The sequence below is a fragment of the Coenobita brevimanus genome, chromosome 87, assembly GCF_032717465.1.
Source record: "Coenobita brevimanus isolate Jiangsu-jjx chromosome 87, ASM3271746v2, whole genome shotgun sequence".
Lineage (NCBI taxonomy): Eukaryota > Metazoa > Arthropoda > Malacostraca > Decapoda > Coenobitidae > Coenobita > Coenobita brevimanus.
The window spans coordinates 24236643-24257360 of record NC_137040.1 but is presented as its reverse complement, the minus strand read 5'-3'; the positions used below and the strand labels follow the sequence as shown (position 1 = coordinate 24257360).

Sequence of the window (20718 nt, the reverse complement as noted above, 5' to 3'; positions counted from 1 at the left end):
GGGAAAGCATCTGGGGTTGATGAGGTATATGCAGGGATGCTTAAGTGTAGTGGAGAGAGTGGAATGAAGTGCTTATTGGAGATATGTAAGAAGGCATGGATGAGTGAACCTGTGCCTGCAGAGTGGAAAAAGGCTGTGATTGTACCCCTGTACAAAAATAAAGGTGGGCAAAGTGAGTGCAAGAATTATCGTGGCATAAGTTTACTATAGGCTTTCTATTTTATGAAAGCAGTTTGGGTGGGGCCTCCTAAGACCTCACACCGCTAGCTCTGTTGCCACATCGCCGCCACACAAGTGCTTCTCCCCCCCCCCTCTCTCTCATACTTATATTTATATTAACTACTTCTAATTTTATTTTCTTTATTTTTTTCTCTTGTTTTGAATTTTGATGGGCAAGCTTCCATGACGGGAGTTTGACCGAGCATGACCCGCACACGCAAGGGTACTCTCGTGTCATTCCATTTGACAACGTCGCAAAAGCAAAGCTGACAAGTCCTATGGGATTTATACTATACTGTATTTTTTTAAAATTACATCTATAAAGAGTATTTACAATTCATTATTAAGTAGTTACTAACTGAAAATAGGAGCGAGAGAGAGAGAGGTGAGCAAGCGTAATTATACATGTGTGGCGGCAGTGATGTGGCAACAGAGCTAGTGGTGTGAGGTCTTAGGTGGCCCCACCCAAACTGCCTTCAATAAATAGAACGCCTATAAGTGTGGTAGGGAAGGTACACTATATGGAAGAATTATTATAGAGGAAGTAAGAGAGATATCAGAAGTCCTAGTGAGTGATGAACGGGGTGGCTTTAGAAGTGGTAGAGGATGTATGGATCAAATATTTGCAGTGAGACAGATACCAGAGAAGGCTTGTGAGAATGACCATAAGGTGTTTATGGCATTCATGGATCTGGAAAAAGCATACGACAGTGTAGACAAAGAGGGACTGTGGAAAGTTCTGCACATGTACGGTGTAAATGGTAAGCTGCTAGGTGCTGTCAAGAGTTTTTATGATGGTAGCAATGCATGTGTAAGGGTTAATGGGCATCTAAGTGAATGGTTCACAATCAGCTTGGGCGTATGACAAGGTTGTGTGATGTCCCCATGGTTGTTCAATATATATATATGGATGGGGTGATGAGAGAAGTAAAAACATGAGTAATGGAGAGAGGGATGGCGTTGGTGATGAATGATGATGGATGGAATATCTCAAATTTGTTGTATGCTGATGATGCAGTACTGCTTGCAAGTACCGGACAAGAACTTGGTAGGCTAGTGTAGAGTTCTGCTAATGTCTGTTAGCATTGTGCCTTGAGAGTAAATGTAGAAAAGAGAAAAGTGGTTGTTACTGAGAGAGAAGGCAACTCCCAGTGTGATGTTACAGTGAATGGAGAGAGACTAGAATTGGTGAGAGACTTCAAATACCTGGGTACAATGACAGAAAAGAGAGGGAAATATGCAAAAGAAGCTGAAAGCAGAGTGACACAAGGAAGAAAAGTAGCTGGTGCAATGAAGGCCTTGATGAGAAACAGAGGCTTGAGTGTTGCAGCTGCATGAGGCTTACGCGAGGAAGTGTTAGTGCCAACTTTAACATATGGATGTGAGACTATGGTATGGCATGAAAATGAAAAGTCAGGAGAAACAGCAGTGGAGATGGGACTGCTGAGGAATGTATGTGAAGTACAGAGGATCGATAGGATGCAAAATAATGTCTATCTATCTATTGCCAGACGCCATAATCCCGTAAGGGGTGGCCATTTGACTTTGAGTTAGTTGTTTTACGGGGAGGGGCACTAACCCTCCACCAACCCACTTGTTGACACGTAGGGAGCACGTATGGTTTGGTTATATGGTTACCACCCATGAAAAATGTGGAGTGAGGAAGTCGGTGGACGCTAGAATCGAAGAGAGTGTATTGATATGATATGGTCACGTGAAGAGAATGGATAACAATACAGTGGTGAAAAAGGTATACCTGAGCGAATTTGAAGCAGGGAGGAGGCAAGGTAGGGCAAGGAGAAGGAGGAGCTATATGGTGGATGTGTGTGTGAGGAAGAGAGGTTTGGAAGTCATTGAGGCTAGGAAACTGACAAAAGATCGAGCTGGCTGGATGAATGTTGTGAGGAGAAGTGCATGATCAGGGATTTTGGCATTCCTTTTTAATGTGGGAGCGTCCAGATTGACTCAATCGGATACGTTTATATGAAGCTACAGAATGCGGTGAATGTTTTGGGCGTATCCAATACAGCCAGGATTCTGGGGACTTGAATGATGAGTGAATGGAAGCGTGGCCCATTGGACTGGGCAAATTTGGGCTGTCTAGACACTGCTACTCCTCATCCTGCCCTTGGGTGGGAAAGAAGGTCCAGATGATGATGATGATGATATAGATTTTATATATATATATATATAAAATCATCATATAGCCATTACTGGTAGGTGGGGACGTCCATCATCCACCCACTTGGTGTAGCAGTACTCTATTTTAGGGTAGCTATCAACTGAGTGGCAAGCCAAATCCATCCATCCATCATCCAATCCTATGTTGCCCCATGAGGAGCGTAGGTGCCCAGGCAAGCCAAATAATTTCCTGTAAACCAGGAAATTACTTACAACGCTGGGTGGTAACCTTATTACCAACCAACGCACATTCCCTACATGATGACAACTGGGTTGGCAGAGGGTTAGTGCTCCTCTCTGGAAAACTATTAACTAAAAATATGAACAAGAAGCCTCGGACCAGGACTGACCAACATGTGACAATCAAGGATCGAATAAAGGACATGGAACGGATTGCGACATGGAATGTAAGGGGTGAGAATGATGAGGTGAAAGAGAGAGAGATTGTCTAGGTGCTTGAGGGTGCAAAAGTGGATGTATGTGAAATAAATGAGACCAAATGGAAACGTGGGACTGAGAGGGAATGGGAGTATGGGTGGGGTATATGTGCGGGAGTAGGTGAGAATGACAGGGCTAAAGAAGGAGTTTGTATTGTAGAGTGCGAGAGATGGATGGAGTATATAAGACGAGTACAGATCTATTGCCTCGAGGATTGTGTGGGTAAGACTGACAGTTGGACTACAAATGTGGGTGACTGTGTGTGTATGCGCCAAAGCAAGATCGTGCAAATAGGGTGAAAGAAGAGTTCTGGACAAATGTGGAAGCATGCATGGAAAAGTTTGAACGGAATGAGAGAATGTTTTTTACTGGAGATATGAATGGAAATGTACGGAATGGAGTGGTTGGAGAGAGGGGTGTACCTGCAGAAGTGGATGAGAATGGCAATGCTCTAGTGGACATTTGTGCCGGAGGGGGTTGGTGATAGCCAATACCCTCTTTAGACAAAAATGATCCACACCTATTAGTGGTGAGTGATGAGAAGGGTGGGTGGTGTACTGAATGAACAGAAGGCAATGACTATGTGTGTGTGGATGATAGAATGATGTGTGTAATGGATGCATGAGCATCCAGAGGTTGAGGAAGTGGACTTTCTGAGTGAAAGTCAAGGTTCAAATGAAATGGAAGAGTAGAAGGGAAGGACAGGAGGAAGCAGTCCATACAAAGAGGGTAGAAAGGCTGCAAGAGAGTGAATATAAGAGAGAAGTGGAGGAGTGACTGGGTAAATATGATCTGAAGCAGATGGGGGATGTGGAAGGTATATGTGCAAGACATAGCAGAAATCTGTGCAGCATGTAAAGGGGTGTGTGGGGTGAAGAGAAGACGAAAGGGGGTGCAAGGAACAGCATAGTGGAATGAAGAGGCGAGACAAGTTGTGGTGCAAAAGAAGAATGCATATGGTGAGTGGATGAGAAACAGGGGCGTGGATAAAGTTGAGAGACGGAACAGAGTTATTCGTAGCGAGGAAGAGAGAGGTGTGAAGATTGGTAAGAGGAGTACGAAGAGAGTGGATAAGGAATCTGAGTGTAACTGGGGTGGTCAGTTACACTAATACTAGGGTCTGGGCTGAACTTTCAAGGCTAATGTTGAGCTACCTTACCACAGCACAGTAGGCAAAGACTCCTTAACTTGGAATGACATCCCACAGTGTCTGCAAAGTGTATCCTTCTTTCAGCTTCTCAATGGCCAGTCCAAGTTCTGGGCTGTAAACTGGATGTCGATCCTGGTGGCATCCATCTGCCAGGTACGCAGCCAAGACATCAGCCGTGTCCCCACCGTCATCCTCTACCTCAGCCTCATCCATCTCAGGTAGGTCCAGCTGACTTTCCTCTCCTGGCGGCTGACATTTACAACACAGGGTCACACATAACAGTGTATGCAATAAATTATTTACTAGCAACGTTATTTAGGCAGGTTTTCCATTTACTATCTATCACCTAATCCTTCACTGCATCACCAGAAGTATCGGGCCCACGGCAGCTACTTGGTCCAGATATTTATGGTACGACTGAATGTTTTCCCCTGAGTGACATTATGTGAGCAATAAACTCCAAGCTTCCCTCAGACATAAACCATTAACATCCAACTGAAAAACCTTAGCTCACTACCCCAACAAGTACCATACCCATTGGCTGTAAGGTTACTACCCAAAATATTAAGTGATTTCCTGGTAGCAATGTACACACTCCCCCTCCAAAAAAAAAGGTTCTGCCCCTGGAATTTAATGGATAGGAATCAGAAAGTCTTTCGCACACGACAGATCAGTTAAGCCGGCACAGTACCTTAGACTATATACCTACCTATAGTGTGCTGTTTTATTACTCTGAGTGCTACAGAAGGGCAAGGAGAGTATTTACACCTACAGTGCAGTGTGGCCCATTAATCAAAACATTTTAGCCATGTACAGAACATTAAAAGCAGTAGGACAAAACACTTTTTCATTAACTATACTAGGTAACTGGCAGGCTCATTACAGTACAATGTCCTCATGCATTTTATGTGTAACAGGTATCCCCCAAATCCTCACCAAATACAAAATCTGGCAGATGATAAAGAAGAAAAAGAAAAAAAAAAAAGTGGTAAAAAACAAAACCAATTTTTTCCACTCTCTATCTGGAAATTCTTGGCTAAAATCAAATGTATACTATACTGAAATGTTAGATAAAGCTGACCTATGGTATAAGTCTGGCTTGTACTTCCATTCATATTTAAATTACACTATACATGTAAGCAACTATATTTCTAAGTACAAAAATTAGGTGCAGCAGATGTACGGTATTTTTTTCTGAGTACACAAATTTCTTTTATAGCCCACTCTTACAATTTCAGCATAAAAAGTGCACGCATTTTTATAACAAAACTCAAGTATCTATCAATCTATCTATACAATCTTTTTTGTCCCATCAGGGCGTCGGGCTCCAAGCTACATTATTCAGTCCTGATATTAAGGCAAGGGTGGAAGTGGCGTGCCTTGAATGGCATTATGTTAGCAATAAACCCCAACCACTACTCAGATGCAAACTCTCATGACAACGTTCAGTACAACAAATACCCAATAACAACAACAACATCCAATTCCATTACGTCCCATATAAGAAGTATACAGGTTCTGGACTTGTCTACTCACCTAGTACAATTGGTATACATTTTTGGTCAACTTTATATCCTTAGTCAACTTTATACCAATGATACAAAAATCTTATGCCTGTGATTGCACCAAAATTAAGAAAATACTTACCAAATGGCATTTTTACATGTAATTTTTTATAGAGATTAAATGAGAATTGGATTACCCTTGGGATAAGAATGGTAGTCACTACTCAACTTTCTGAGATTTAAATATGTGAGCCTAAAATGTGCAGGATGCATGATGGCCCTGTACCGTACTTACAACAAAATGTTTTTCATTACAACACACATTAACAGACAATCATTTTTTCAATGTGCTAAACAGTACTTTCCTAGTACATGAAATGCTTAAACATTTAGTGTAATTCTTCAATGACTAAATTTATTTTCAATACTAAATCAGTTGAGGACGCCTAGTGCTGTACAGTAAGGCACACCAGGTTTTGCGGCGTCAAGATTGGCCAAATCGCACTTTGGTGGCAGCCATCAAATATTTCTGTGATTGCAAATTCACAACTATAAAATGCACTTTCACACCCTCCGGCAGCACAAGTTTTGGATTCTCGCCACAGTGACGCCAGAGCTAACACTCAGTTTCGGCCTGTTTCCTGCACGTGTTCAGTGTGTCCGCAAGTTGGGTGCGACACTCTCGCGTCCTTGATTAGTAACTGATGGAAATTAGTCATCTGTGCTTCAAGCAGAGCCAGAGGTGGACTGGGTGATAATGGAAATGTGTAACTAGGTATGATGGGAACGGTGTTGGAGGCAGTTGTGGGGCCCACTCACCCTACCCAAAGCCTCAGATACCCCCTAGCAACAAGTTCATTAAGCCCTTCACCCCGGTCTTTCTGGTGAGTACAGTACAGTATTATGTTTGGATGAAGGGAGTGTGGGCGTTACATGTGTAAGTAATATTGCTAATACATACTGTATTTAAGTGTATTTTATGATGTTTTTGTTTTATTGTTAATTTAGTGTTACTTTATGATTTAATGTATTAACTGCAACAATTCAGGTAACTTAGGACATATTTAAAGTAAGAAATACAGTGGGGGGGTGAGTTTCTTTATTGGCCCAGTCCCTATTAGTTTATTTCCTATAAGGTCAATGTCTCAACTTTGGTGGAATAAACTTTGGCAGTACTTTTTGCTGTCTCTATTAGGCATGAAGCCTGGTGCTTTACTGTAGTGCTGTGCTGGATTATACCACCAAATAATCACATAATTCAGCGTTACACTACTTGCTCACTGAACATACTAGATTACTGACTTGGGAACACTTTCCATATGGCAGATCAATTACATGAATATGTGGTCAAGATGTGTAGCTGAGCGGCAAGGTCAGAGCACCCGATGCAATAAACTTGACTTTTTTTTTTTTTTAATTCCCAAAAAAGGCTTGTGAACTTTTAAAGTAGATTACAATATATACTGCTGTAACTCATAAAATTAAATACCATACAGTTACTATTTTATCTATCTATCCATCTGTTGCCAGACGCCTTAATACCGTAAGGAGTGGCCACAAACAAATCACCTCCATGTCGCCCTGTCCCTCGCCATTTCATTGTCCTGCTCCCAGTTCACACCCCCCTCTCTCATATACCTCTCCACTCCATCCCCCCATCTCATCCTTGGCCTCTCCCTTCCTCTCCCCCCTTCCACCTCACTCACATACACTCTCCTTGTCAGCCTCGCACTCTCCATCCTCTCCACATGGCCAAACCACCTCAGTATGTTTCTCCTAATGCTTCCAATGACATCCACATCCATACCACAACACTCCTTCACTTCTTCATTCGTCAGTCTGTCTCTCCATGTAACTCCACATGCTCCTCTCAAGTAACTCATTTCCACTGCTCTCACTCTTGGCTTCTGTCCCTCCAACAAGATCCAAGCTTCACTTCCCTACATTAGAGTTGGTATCACAATACTGTCATGTAGTAACTTTTTCACTTCCATCCTCACTTCCCTGTTTCTTATCACTGCTTTCAAGGAACCAGCAACCTTTCTTCCTTGTTGTACCCTTTCAAGCACTTCACCCTCTAAACTTCCATCCTTACTCATCACATTACCAAAGTACTTAAATGCACTCACATTTTCCATTTCCTCCTCATCCACCCTCACTGTACATTCACTGACTTCACTTCTCTCAAAGACCATAACATTACTCTTACCTACATTCACCTTTAGATTCCGTTTCTTACACACTCCCCAAACTTGTCCACCAAGCCTTGCAGCTCTCCTTCGTCTTCACTTAACAACATAGTATCATCTGCAAACAACAGCACAGGGAGTTTCCAAATGCTGCCTTCTCTCACTAGGGCCATTCCAACATCCACTGCCCTACCTTGTATCTCTTTTATAATCCCATCCATATACAGATTGAACAACCATGGAGACATGACACATCCCTGTTTCTGTCCAACCTTCAAACAGAAAAATTCACTCAATTCACTCTCCACACGCACTTGCAGCCTTAGCACCCGCGTACATACTCTTCACTGTATTCAGCAATTTCCCATCTACTCCATATATTTTTAATACTTTCCACAATCCTTGTCTATCCACTCTGTCATATGCTTTCTCCAAATCCATGAAGGCCACATTCAACTTCTTTCCCTTCTCTAGAAACTTTTCCACCAAAGATCTAAGAATGAATATCTGATGTACACAACCTCTTCCCTTCCTAAAACCTCCCTGTTCTTCTCCAACTAATTCTTCTGTTATTTAATACACACTGGTATAATAACGTTAAAATTTTTATGACATTGCTTTTTGCTGGAATATACAATAACCTTCACTTATGGGAACTGTCACTCTATACAGCAATTTTTAATAACATACCTTCATTGTAAAGTGAGGAATTACACTACTATGAACAAGCTTCCACCTGGCAGTACTTTAACCCCTAAAACGCGGATCGTCGCATTTGCTACGGTCGGCCCAAAGGACAGAACGGCGGATCGTCGCGTTTGCGATTTGAGTTAATTTTGAATAACCGCGGGCAAGCAGGCTCCAGCTGGTATTGTCTATCAGTACCGCCACCCATGAGCTATGTTTAGCACACTTGACCTTTGTACTACTGACCTCGGTTGTTGCCAAGTATCATTTTTTTTACCCACCCACGCACCGATGCACGGCCCTCCCTCGTCGTGCAATATAGCAACGCGCGGACGGCTCATACGTGTCAATCTGCGCCGTCATCTCGCAAGCACTTTCTGCTATTGGGAAACGCTTGTTTCCCCAGTTGTCACACTGTGATTTTTTCGCGCGATTTGCCCCTGATTAGCGTCAGTCCACGCGAATCTTCCACGGTGACACCAAGTCAAATTCAAGCTCTTCCGAGTCTGTGCCTTCCAGCCCTCCGAAAAAGGGTTTTGTGACCTCAACCCCCTTCCAAACCTTACCAGGAACTGCTAAGGGACTGAGTGACTCTGCAATAGCCAGTGAACTATTGAAAGCTTCAATGGATTATGGGAGTGACGTCGGTGTGTGGTCAAGCCTGGCAGAGTCTGACATGCAATCGAGTGCTGAGTCTGTGCCAGAAGTGACTGTTTCAGTGCCAAGCACCTCAACAGGCAAGGCTCCTGTGAAAAGGGGCCTGGAATATGGGAAGGGGGCAAAGAGGAAAAGGAGTGGTGACCCATGCTCACTGCCATTGTCCCCTACGCCACGTCACGCCACCGCCAGCCCGCCACGCACTCCCAGCCCCATTCTCTCGTCCTCCTCTTCTGCTGCCCTGTCTCCTGAGTCTTCAGAGTCGCCTTCACCACCTCGAAAGGGAAGTAGACGTTCTACTTTACGTAGTAGAGGTTTTCGTAGGCCCAGTGTTCGTGTTGGTAGAGCTAGAACTTTGTCCCCTAGTGTAAGGCTAGCTCGTAAGGAAACTCGCACTAGGCAACTCGCCAGTCATGCCACCGCGAGTGACCTTGAACCCTCTGATAATGTCCCCACCACCACCACCACTACACCAACACGACCTAGGACAGCCTCTGCCTCACGCACTGTCTCACTGCCTGCCTCACCCACTCCCACACGACCTGCCTCACCCCCCGCCGCCCCCAGCAGCCTAGGCAGGGCACTCTTGATGCCTTCGTGTGGTCAGAGGGCTCAGATTTTGTGCCGGAGGATCTGCCCTTTGATGACAGTGGGTGTGGAGTTCAGGCTGACTTCCCTGTCGACGAGGATGGTGCATGCTTGGACTACCTGTTGGCCTTCCTTGACAACGAGGTAATGGAACAGATTTGTACCGAGACAAACAGGTACGAGGGGCAATCTGCTGCAGTTCGCGAAGGAGAAGGTGAGGCGGCAACGCCATACACGTCGCAGTTGGCAGCATGGGTGCCTCTAACGATCAGGGAACTTTTTGTATTTATTGGGTTGATGTTATTGATGCCCCACAATTGGAAACATAAGCTGGAGGAATACTGGAGTTCAGACGATCTTTGCCCAACACCAATTTTCAATAAATACATGAGCCGCGATCGTTTTAGGCAGCTCATGACTTACCTTCACTTCGCGAACAATGATGAGCCTTCCCGAACTGACCCATTATGGAAAGTGAGGGGAATCCTGAACTTGATCAAGGATAAGTTTACGAGGTTCCTGCGCCCTTTCAAGAAAGTGGTGATCGACGAGTCCTTGGTTTTGTTCAGGGGCCGTCTTCGGTTAGTGCAGTACATTCCAAACAAACGGCACCACTTTGGAATCAAGTTTTTCGTGCTGTGCGACTGCAAGACGGGGTTCATCTTAGACTTCGTGATTTACACCGCCAGCAATGTCGATTTGGACAAGACTGACCCCCTTGGATTCTCTGGTTCTGTGGTGAAAGTGCTTTTGGAAAAGTACTTTGGCGAGAATCATGTCCTGTATACGGACAATTACTATACAGCTCCTAAACTCGCCAAGTACCTTTCTGAACACAGCGTCGGATCCTGTGGCACTGTCAGGAGCAATAGGGCACACTACCCTGCCTTCCCCGAGGCTGAAAAGTCAAAGCGGGGAGACGTGCACCTGAAGAAATCTGACAAGATGCTTGCGATCAGGTGGCATGATAAGAGAGTCGTGAATGTGCTCACCACAGTACACAAGGGGGAAATGCGGGCCACAGGGAAGGTCGACAGAAGGACTGGCGAGCCTGTGATGAAGCCTGATGCTGTCATTGACTACAACGTCAATATGCGGCTGGTGGACAAGTCTGACATGATGATCGGAGAGATAGACTGCCTGAGGAAGAAGCGTCGTTAGTACAGGAAGGTGTTCTTGCACTTGATTGATATGTGCATGCTGAACGCCTTCATCCTGTATAAAATCAAGAACAGGAAGCCAGCAAACTACTCTCTCCGAAGAGTTTCTAAGACTTGTGTCTACCAGCTGCTTCAGCGTTATGGCCAGGTACTTGCAACAGGTCCCAAACGCCACCCTCAGACACCTCCAGACCGCCTACAGTGTCAGGCCTACCTTCAGCGACACCACCTGGAGCCACTGCCTGCCACTGCCAAGAGGGGAAAAGCACTGAGGAGGTGTCATGTGTGCAGCCACACTACCAGGCAGGACAGAACCTTTAGGCGCACCTCCTTGCAGTGCAAAGAGTGCAAAGTTCCCCTCTGTGCTTACCCATGTTTCTTTGACTACCACAGCCTGACTAGATTTTGAAAATAAGGGTAAGATTCTTGGAAATAATACTGAGAGTGACAGTGATACTAGTGTTTAGTTTTCTTTTACATACTGACAGTGACAGCCTGATGAGTGTAAATTAGTGTATGTACTTGTAAATGCACTGACAGTGACAGTGTTTTTTGGTGTAAATAATTGTACATAGTAATAATATAAGTATTGCGAGTGACAGTCACTCCAGTGTAAGAAGATGAAAGCATATGTTCCTATTCTATGTTCTGACAGTGACAGTTTGTTGTGTAGAAAAGATTATTTTTATAACAATGGACAGTGACACTGATGAATAAGGCAAAAAAACGGACAGCTACAGTGAAAGTGAGCGATAGAAATGAAGTGCGAGTGGCCTACCGGAGCGAGAATAAAGTGCCTGCCGTAAGGCTGAATAAACTCGCGCCGCGGTGGTCTTCCTCAGTCCCGATCCACAATACTGGCAGTGACAGTGATTTTTATGGCCGTAATAGTGACAAGCGAACGTTTGCAAAGTACTATGATGGAAAATAATGTAGTATACGTGTTTTTAGCCGTGAAAAGGCAAATGTGACAATAGTGACGGGAAGATCGCCGCCGCGCTGCATGTCAGCCGTGCGCTCCGTTCATTTTAGCCTTATTTTCAGTGCTTATTGTACAAATACGGATTCCAAACAACCTGTACGTTGTTGTATACAATGTACTGTGACAGATTGAGGCTGTGGTAGAAAGAAAACCGGGTTTCTGGAGGTGTGAAAGTGAAGACTTTGTTACCCAACTTTGCAAGTCTTCACAAGTCCTTTGGTAGTCCATAAAGGCTCAACATGTGTCTCAGGAGAAAGCTGTATGTAAGTACTATATGCCATAAAAATTTTAATGCTCTAGGGTTAATCTCTGATTTTTGGCAAATATTTTCCCACAGGTACTCAGACCCCGCTACAACCCCGCCACAGCGAGGGGATCGGCCGTACACAGCCGCGTTTTAGGGGTTAATCCTATTACAGTGCTGTGGACTAAATTTCCAGATCTAACATACCAGCATTAAAACAATGAAATGAAATTTGAGTTTAATTCAGTCTCACATACTCTATACTGTAAAAGATATTACCATGAAGTACTGTCCATCCATCCATCCATCATCCAATCCTACACGGCCCCATGAGGAGCGTAGGAGCCCGGGGCCAGGCAGTTGGTCCCAACATTTAAGATGAGAGTGACCAGCCTCACTCATCCCCGAGTGGTATTACATGAGCAATCAACCCCAACCATCCCTTGGATATAAACCTTCGCCGGCTCAATCCGATTGGAGCACAATAATTACCCACTAAAACCACCAGGCGCCAAAATCTGGTTATATGGTTAGCAAAATCTGGTTATATGGTTACCACCCGGCGTAGTAAATGCTTTCCTGGTGTACAGGAAACCATATGGCTTGTCACTCAGTGTTGAGTCACCCACAGGCTGAAGGAAGAGGAAAGAATGAAGGAAAGAAAGACAAAAGAGGGAGTGTAAAGTCACCCGTAGGCAGAAGGACAAGGAAAGAATGAAGGAAAGAAAGACAGAAGAGAAAGGAAGGAATGAAGGATGGAGAGGAAAGGGCAGACAACTGAGAGCAGCACTACATCGAGTGAGTGGATGATGAGCGCCCCCACCTACCACAAACATTCACAATAAACCTGCTGCCTTGCAACTGTGAATAAACAAATATTGCACTGACAACCCCACTCCCTCCTTTTTCCTTCACTTATAGGTTGTTTGGCACTAAGAATGATCAAACCCCCACACTCCAGTTACGTACAACTGTGCAGAGGTAAAGAAATGATATTAATACATCAAGAAGTAAGGAGAAAGGTGTTATACCTAACTTCAATGTGACTGCATTGTAAAATGAATGTAACGCTCCCTGATACTTCATTAATTCTGGAATGGCTGAATGAGTTGGTGTGAAGAGCTGAACTGGATGAATCAGCTGGTTTGTTTGGCCTGTATGGCATTGACTCATTACTGGGTTGCCATATTAAAATGCCTATGTGATCTCACCCTTCATTTCATTCTGTTTATATCTGAGACTTTATAAACAAAATTAAATGAAAGGTGAGTTATGGGGAGGGAAATAATGCACCAAGATGTGCATATCACACATAACCCTCAGGTAGGGTGAAGGGAGGTTGTGTAACACGTACAACTGTCATCTACTAAAATGAATGGATTACCTAAGCACATGTGACATAATAATTCTCCATAGGTGAGCAATAACTACTAAAGATATAGAAAAGGAAATGGCCCAAAACCCAAAGTGAAATGTACAGCACACAATGAAGATGATGATCAGCTAAATACCTGTACAGGGTGACTTCTGTCCTAGTAATAATGACCTAGATCAGCATATAAATTCAAGCCATGCTATGAGAGCAAATAGACACATTCTAGTCAGGTTGGGTCTAGTCCTCTATTTACAATATCTATAAATACTGCCAGACATCATACACTAATTCCATAAAAAGTGGCTACAAACAAATCACCTCCACGTTCCCCTGTCCTCTGCCGATTGGTTGCCCTCCCTCCTCTCTCATATATCTCTCAACCCCATCCCTCCATCTGATCCTTGGTCTCCCCCTCTTCCTCTCTCCCTCCACCTCACTCACATACAATCTTCTGTTGAGCCTACAGTATGCTGACTCAGTATTTGTGAAAGTTTAGCCAGAGTTACAAAGGCTTTTTTCCACCACATCAATGTCATTACAGTGTTCTCCTCAGCTGTTGGTGGTGTCTATTTGAATCCCCAACTTCCCTATTTTTGTGGAGAACAGGAGTGTGTTGCCTCAACCCTTCTTTCAAAGGTGTCAAATGATATTGCAGATTTAAAAAAAAAAAAAAAAAAAAAAGGGGGGGGGGTGGCTTCCACAAAAGGCTGTTCTTATAAACTAGTGTTGGGTGATATGAACCATGCATGAATGGTGAGTAAATGAGTAAATGCTGAATCTGAAAAATTTACATTTGACTAATTTTTCAGAAAAAGTACTTTAATAATTTACACTATAGTATTTTAAAATATACATGCAAAGTGGGTGCATTCAACATAACCAATGTTACACAGGTATTGCAAATATCCAGGCAAAATGTGACACCCAGAAAATTTAAATTTTACCAAAGACACATATAGTACATTAAAATTGCATTATCCAAAGCTATAAAAAAATACTGAAATACAGGTCTCAATACTGATGAATCCTATAGCCATAATGGACATGATTTTAAAACTTCTGATCATATGGTCCTGCATATAAAATAATTCAACCCATCTCCAAAGGTACACTCCCTTAACAAAAATGGGCAACAATGGCACAAAAGAAGTTCTGTCTTCTTTACAAAATCTGGTGGCCATGCAGATTACAGTACTGTACTACAATATTGAACAATAAGCAATATGATGGTCCTAAAACTAATACAGTATATTGTATACACATCTATCTATCTATCTATCTATCTACAGCCTGACGCCCTAATCCCGCAAAGGGTGGCCACAGACAAAACACCTCCAAGTCACTCTGTCACCCACCATTTGACTACCTTCCCCCCAACTCACTCCCCCCTCCCTCATATACCTCTCAACTCCATCCCTCCACCTCATCCTTGGTCTTCCCCTCCCTCTCCCTCCCTCCACCTCACCTACATACACCCTCTTATTCAGTCTTTCATTCTTCATTCTCTCCACATGTCCAAACCACCTCAGTGTATTTCTCCTAATCTGCATCAAGTAATACTGTAATCTTATGAATAGGCTGGATATTTACTACTGTACATCAAATCCCCACCCAAACTTCTCAGTTCATACCCATGATAGCTCCAGTTATGAAATAATAAAAAATTCAGTATATTACATACAATGTGAGTTATATATAATGTATAATCACATCATATAAACTAAGCCCTTATTTTCTGTACATCAAGCCAATATCTGCCAACTGTTCTATGAAGTCTGTTCATGGGGAAAGGAAGATGAGAAATACATTATGTCACACATGGTAATATGAAGCAACGATGATTATGGGGGGTAAGCCATGCCTGCCAGCATCCCTAATATAGCCAACCATATAATGAAAAAAAAAAGACATAACTCTAGTATAGTATCTGATGCATTCAACTGGCTTTATCAAATCCTATCCCTCAGCCTTCTACTGTTTCTTTGTGATGAAGTAATCATAAGAGCTGTGGCTTTCCCTTCCACTGATAAAATGCCCATCCTGCGCTGCAACAGAGGGATCAAGAATCCATTAGCTTCTCCACAAATTAACTCTCTTAGTGTCTGAGGGGTGGGGAACTCTCAAGGCACCTGGCAGTTTAGCAAACCTCATCCAAAATACATTTAATACCATGCCATACATGTACCTTCTCATCCTCCTTGCATGGTCCTACCCACCCTTACCCCCATACATCATTAGTGTGCAGCATAGCCAGGTGTATGAAAATAGTTATAAAAGACAGACTTCATACACATTTGCCTTGTATGAAAACCCCCAACATGAGAATTAGTTCTTAGGCATATAATGCGTGAGGAAACACTGAAAGAGCCAGTTGAGCACTTCTGATCCATGAGAACATAGAGCTATACAGAAATAATGCTTAATCAATATTTGCATGCTAAGTAAGTTCTGCCTTGTGATTGTGAATTCTTCATTTACAGAGAAAAGTACCATACTGAATATATTGGTTTGCCGATCATATTTTGGGCCAGTAATGTAGTGGTAAAGAGTCAAAGAAAGAACAAATAAGACATCATGCATCATCAATTGCAAAATAAACAGAAAAAAAGCATTGATGGAGACTCAAGGAACCACAATAACTTGATCTGACCCTTCCATGCTGGATCAAAGCTGCTGGGTATAACAATGGCAGTTCCTGAGTACCCTGCTAGATATATTTAGGAAAGCCTGCTAATTTTACCTGAGTATTATTTCCTAATCATATACACTGAGAAGGCCCCTCTCCTTCAAAAATGCAAACTGCTAGTAAGCATTAAAGAAATGAAAGTACTGTACAGGATAATTTAATATTTTTTTCTGCTGAGTAACCCACAAACGTTTATGCTATATACATTATTATGTTGGATACTATTTCAAAATCATACTGTCAAACTTAGCAGTTTTACTGAAGTACCAACTCTGTATGCACTTGCAATTAATTATGACATGCAGTGTTTCTGTACTGCATAAGCAATATAATACTGTAAATTTGCTTGATACACCATGATGTACTCTTAAATAATTTCAATCATAACTAATTGTGATCTACCAACAACAATGCATATACATCATACTGTATGTAACAGAATATTGTGAGCAGTGCACATCATAAGGCAAAATATAGCAGATTCACTATGCAAAGTCTATGAAGCAACTGCATTAACATGTATGACACTAGCAGGGTAAGATCATGTACTGCGAAGCATCATTTGCCTACCTGGTCTGCACTGACCAACATAAAGGCTCGAGGAACTGAGTTCATATTCATACCATCCAAATCTACAGTCCCCTGCAAAAACACTAGCTGTATCATATCCTTTTTACCTAACTGGGTTCAATTAGCATCCAAATACATATTATTTACTAAAATTTTCTGGAAAATAAATGCCACTGCACTGATGCATAACTTCAGTATATACATATTTTAAAAGAATATTCAACATCATTATGGAGAAATAATCTACACATAAAGCAAAGTAATATAGTTTTCATTCAATACATAACAAAACAATATGATTAACAAAACAATATGATTAAACAGCTACAACTAGTAATATTTCATACTAAAAATGCTGCATATGCTTGCTGAAGTACTGTATGCACTTACAGCATATGAAATAAAATTATAAGAAGTGCGTTCCTACTACAGAAGTGGCTTCATCACTATATTCTTTTTACCTTAACTTGGCAAAGATTTGCATCCTTTTGCTGCTTATTTCATGTAGCAGAGTGACAGAAAAGGACAAGGTTATGGCTTTTCATTCGTTCCATATCACCTCTTCAAGACTAGCATTATGGCTTTACATTCGTTCCATACCACCTCTTCATGACTAGCACCGTATTCTAGTATTAATCTATTGCTACAAAAGACAGCATTTATGATGGAGAGATGGCGGTTTTAGGCCAAGTTATGGTAAAAGCAGCATAACACTAGTGCACATTATAAAATACAGCCATGGGATTGTCACCAAGCCAGTTTTAATTAACTACAGTAATGGGTCCTTATTAGGTTTAATGAAGGTCTAATTCCTTCAGTCCAGTGACATTTTTTGTTTTTGAATCAGTACCACATGAGATTTTGCTACTCAGCTCAACCCATGGAATGCATGAGTACCTGCCCTCATACCTCCTCCCAGGTGTGATAAAAGAAAAAAAAAAACCTTTACTGAAGTTTTCTATCACTGAAGTGACAGATATACAGTCAGGACCAGGAATGCATATACCAATTTGTGATTTCCCAGTTTAATGACTGCCATTTTTAATACTTCTGTGGACAAAAATGCACATGTGTGCTTTTGAAAGGCTGGGAAATAACTTTATACTGATGAAGACAATGCCTATACAGTAATCTTTCAATTATCCAGCATAATTCAGCCAACCCTCACACCGGATATTGCACAGGTACCCCCAATTGGCTATCCATTCGGCAATGAAACAGATAATGTGTGACTATCCTATGCTATTTGTCTCGAACCTCTATCCTAAAAACTTTTCAACAATATTACCCATGAATAAAAGATTAAAATCAAACATAAAATACAATACAATATTGATACAGTACATAACATAATCATAATCATATTGTACTCACCTAGTGTTGGCATTAATGGAGGGCAGATATGTCCAGATATATCCTCACTAAACAGTAGTCACAGCAATAGGGCACAGAGTACTGAGGGGCCCACAAGGTTAGTCACAGCACTACAGCACTGAGCAAGGCATGAGAGGCCAGACTCAAATCATAGCACTAGGGGTTAGCCACCACATGGGTCACAAATGCAGAGTGCACAGATACATCCTCACTATACAGTGTCCAAGGGAAAGAGTGAGAGAGTGATGGTAGGCTTGGCATGTGGGGTGGGCGGCTCCCACAACATACTGTGATTGGTTGGCTCTGCCTGCGCGCTGACTGGGTCCTGTGTACGAGCCAAATGATACAACTCATCGCTGGAAAGTGCATACTACTGCCAATTGCTTAACATTTCTGAGCTGAATATTGCCAAATTTTGCCAGATATTATTTTAAAAGAGCAGAGTAAAAGGTGCCTAATATTGCAATGACAGATAAGTGAGAGATTACTGTATGTGCTCTTGCAAAAGCTGCATCAGTAGTATATCAATTTGCTCTAAATTCTCAGTATGCATTTTAGCCTCGAAACGCTGCTTTTATCAACTCTGCTAAAAAGTAGTGACCACCAAACAATTATGACAATTGAGAGTTTCTTAAATCAGCTGTCCACCAAGGTGTTAATACCCTGCCTGAGCTAGATAATTTGCCCATGGTGGTAGGTGGGGATGCTTACCATCCACTCATTTGATGTAATGCTGCCTTGGGTGTCTGCCCTTTCCTCTTTTCCTTCCTTCCTCTTTTGTCTTTCTTTTCTTCATTCTTTCCTCTTCCTTCTGCCTACGGGTGACTTTACACTCCCTCTTCTGTCTTTCTTCCCTTCATTCTTTTCTCTTCCTTCTGCCTATGGGTGACTCTACACTGAATGACAAGCCAAAAGGTTTCCTATACGCCAGGAAACCATTTACTATGCTGGGTGGTAACCATATAACCAAATTATGGCACCTGGTGGTTTAGTGGGTAATTAAGGCACTCCATTCGGATTAAGTCAGTGTAAGTTTATATCCAAGGAGTAGTTTTTTTTTTTTTTATGTGAGTAAGAAGGAACCAAAAGCTAGGAGCCCACAAACAATTCCTTCCAAGAGAAAAAAAAAAAAAAAAAAAAAAAACAAAACAAAAATACATAAGTGAGCCAAATTCAAGATCTGTTCATTTTGAGATGCCTGGACACACTGCATTTGAAAGACTGAAGATCATAGGAAGTAGGAAATATAGACAGAGAGAGACAGTTCCAGAGTTGACCTGTTGCATAAATGAAGGACTGGGAGTAACAGTTAACTCTTGCATTAGAGAGTTGGACCGAAAAGGGATGAGAGTTTGTTGCCAGAAGGGTGCTATGCGCCCGTCGTAGAGGTGGAGGGATGCAAGCAGGCAATTCAGGGGAGCAGTGACCATGGAAGCAGCGATAGAAAAGAGATAAAGAGGCAACAGTGCGGCAAAGAGACAGAGGTTGAACGAAGCCAGTAAGAGGAGGAGGGTTAATGAGATGAAAAGCCTCTGACTCCACCATATTGAGAAGAGCTGTATGTGGGGAGCTGCCCTACACATAAGAGTTGTATGCTACACAGGGGTGAATAAAACCCATATACAAAGTCAACAACTGTGCAGGAGTAAAGAAGGTACGGAGTCAGCTAAGCACACCTAATCTCTTGGAAGCTGATTTTACAAGAGATGTAATATGATCTTTCCAAGATAAATCCCGAGTGAATGAAACTCCAAGCATGTTCAAGGAGGATGCAGGCTTGAGCTGGATATTATTAACCCGCTGAGGGAGATAGGCCTCATTTGGGACTTATCAGAATCAAAAGCGATAGGCCTGAAATGAGCACGATTTTCAAAGGCGTACCAAAGCTGTGCCACAAGGAGTAGGTGGCTGAAATTTGTATGGGAAATAGGGGCAGGTGGTAACTCTCGATACCACCCACGCACTGCCCCATATACGCTCAGAATATGCGCGCGCGCACACTATGGAGCACACACATAAATTTTCCTCATTTTCCTCCCATGACGCTTCCAACCCCACACTAGGCACTAAGGGATCTAACACACACACGAGAGAGAGAGAGAGAGAGAGAGAGAGAGAGAGAGAGAGAGAATATAGAAACAGCAGATAATGCATCCCTTGCGCGAATGAGGACATAGGCGTGACAGCTGTCCCTCCTCTCTCTGTCATTGTCCATTCCCTCCCTCCTCTCTCGGAGAGGGAGAGAGAGAGAGAATAAAACAGAGGAATGGCACAGCGTCCCTTCGTCCCTTGGAATGAATGAATGACGTCCTTCTTGTCTTTCACTCTCCATTCCCATCCTCTCTTGGAGAGAAAAAGAAAGAGAGAGAGAGAGAGAGAGTTATGGGTAAATTGTATATATGCTTTGTTGGCCGTGTGTAAGGTAATTTATCGTAGTTTGAGAGAGAGAGAGAGAGAGAGAGAGAGTAAAGGTTGATGAGACAATAATCGCATGATCATTGCCAAGGCCATTGTAAATATAGGCTGTTTTTCCCAAAAAATGCCCCATTCCTTGCCCCAGTCACCACGGGTGGTGGGTTGCTCGCGCCACCAGATGTTCATCTTCTGGCTATTTGATCTCACAACCATGTGAATTTATGTGGTCATATATATATATATATATATATATATATATATACTGCCGGATGCACGCAAACATTTCCAAGATGATGAT

General features: G+C 42.5%; 1 protein-coding gene across 1 annotated transcript in view; it reads right to left on the bottom strand.

The window, feature by feature from the left end:
- Positions 1 to 4003: 4003 nt before the first annotated feature.
- The window catches only part of BBS5 (Bardet-Biedl syndrome 5 protein), a 57297-nt gene continuing 40582 nt past the window's right edge, over positions 4004 to 20718 (bottom strand). The window contains exons 8-9 of the mRNA XM_080281001.1: positions 16632 to 16703; positions 4004 to 4237 (exon numbers count right to left, since the gene is read on the bottom strand). Coding sequence (XP_080137127.1) covers positions 4022 to 4237; positions 16632 to 16703 — 288 coding nt within the window. The 3' untranslated portion in view covers positions 4004 to 4021. The remainder of the gene's footprint in view (positions 4238 to 16631; positions 16704 to 20718) is intronic.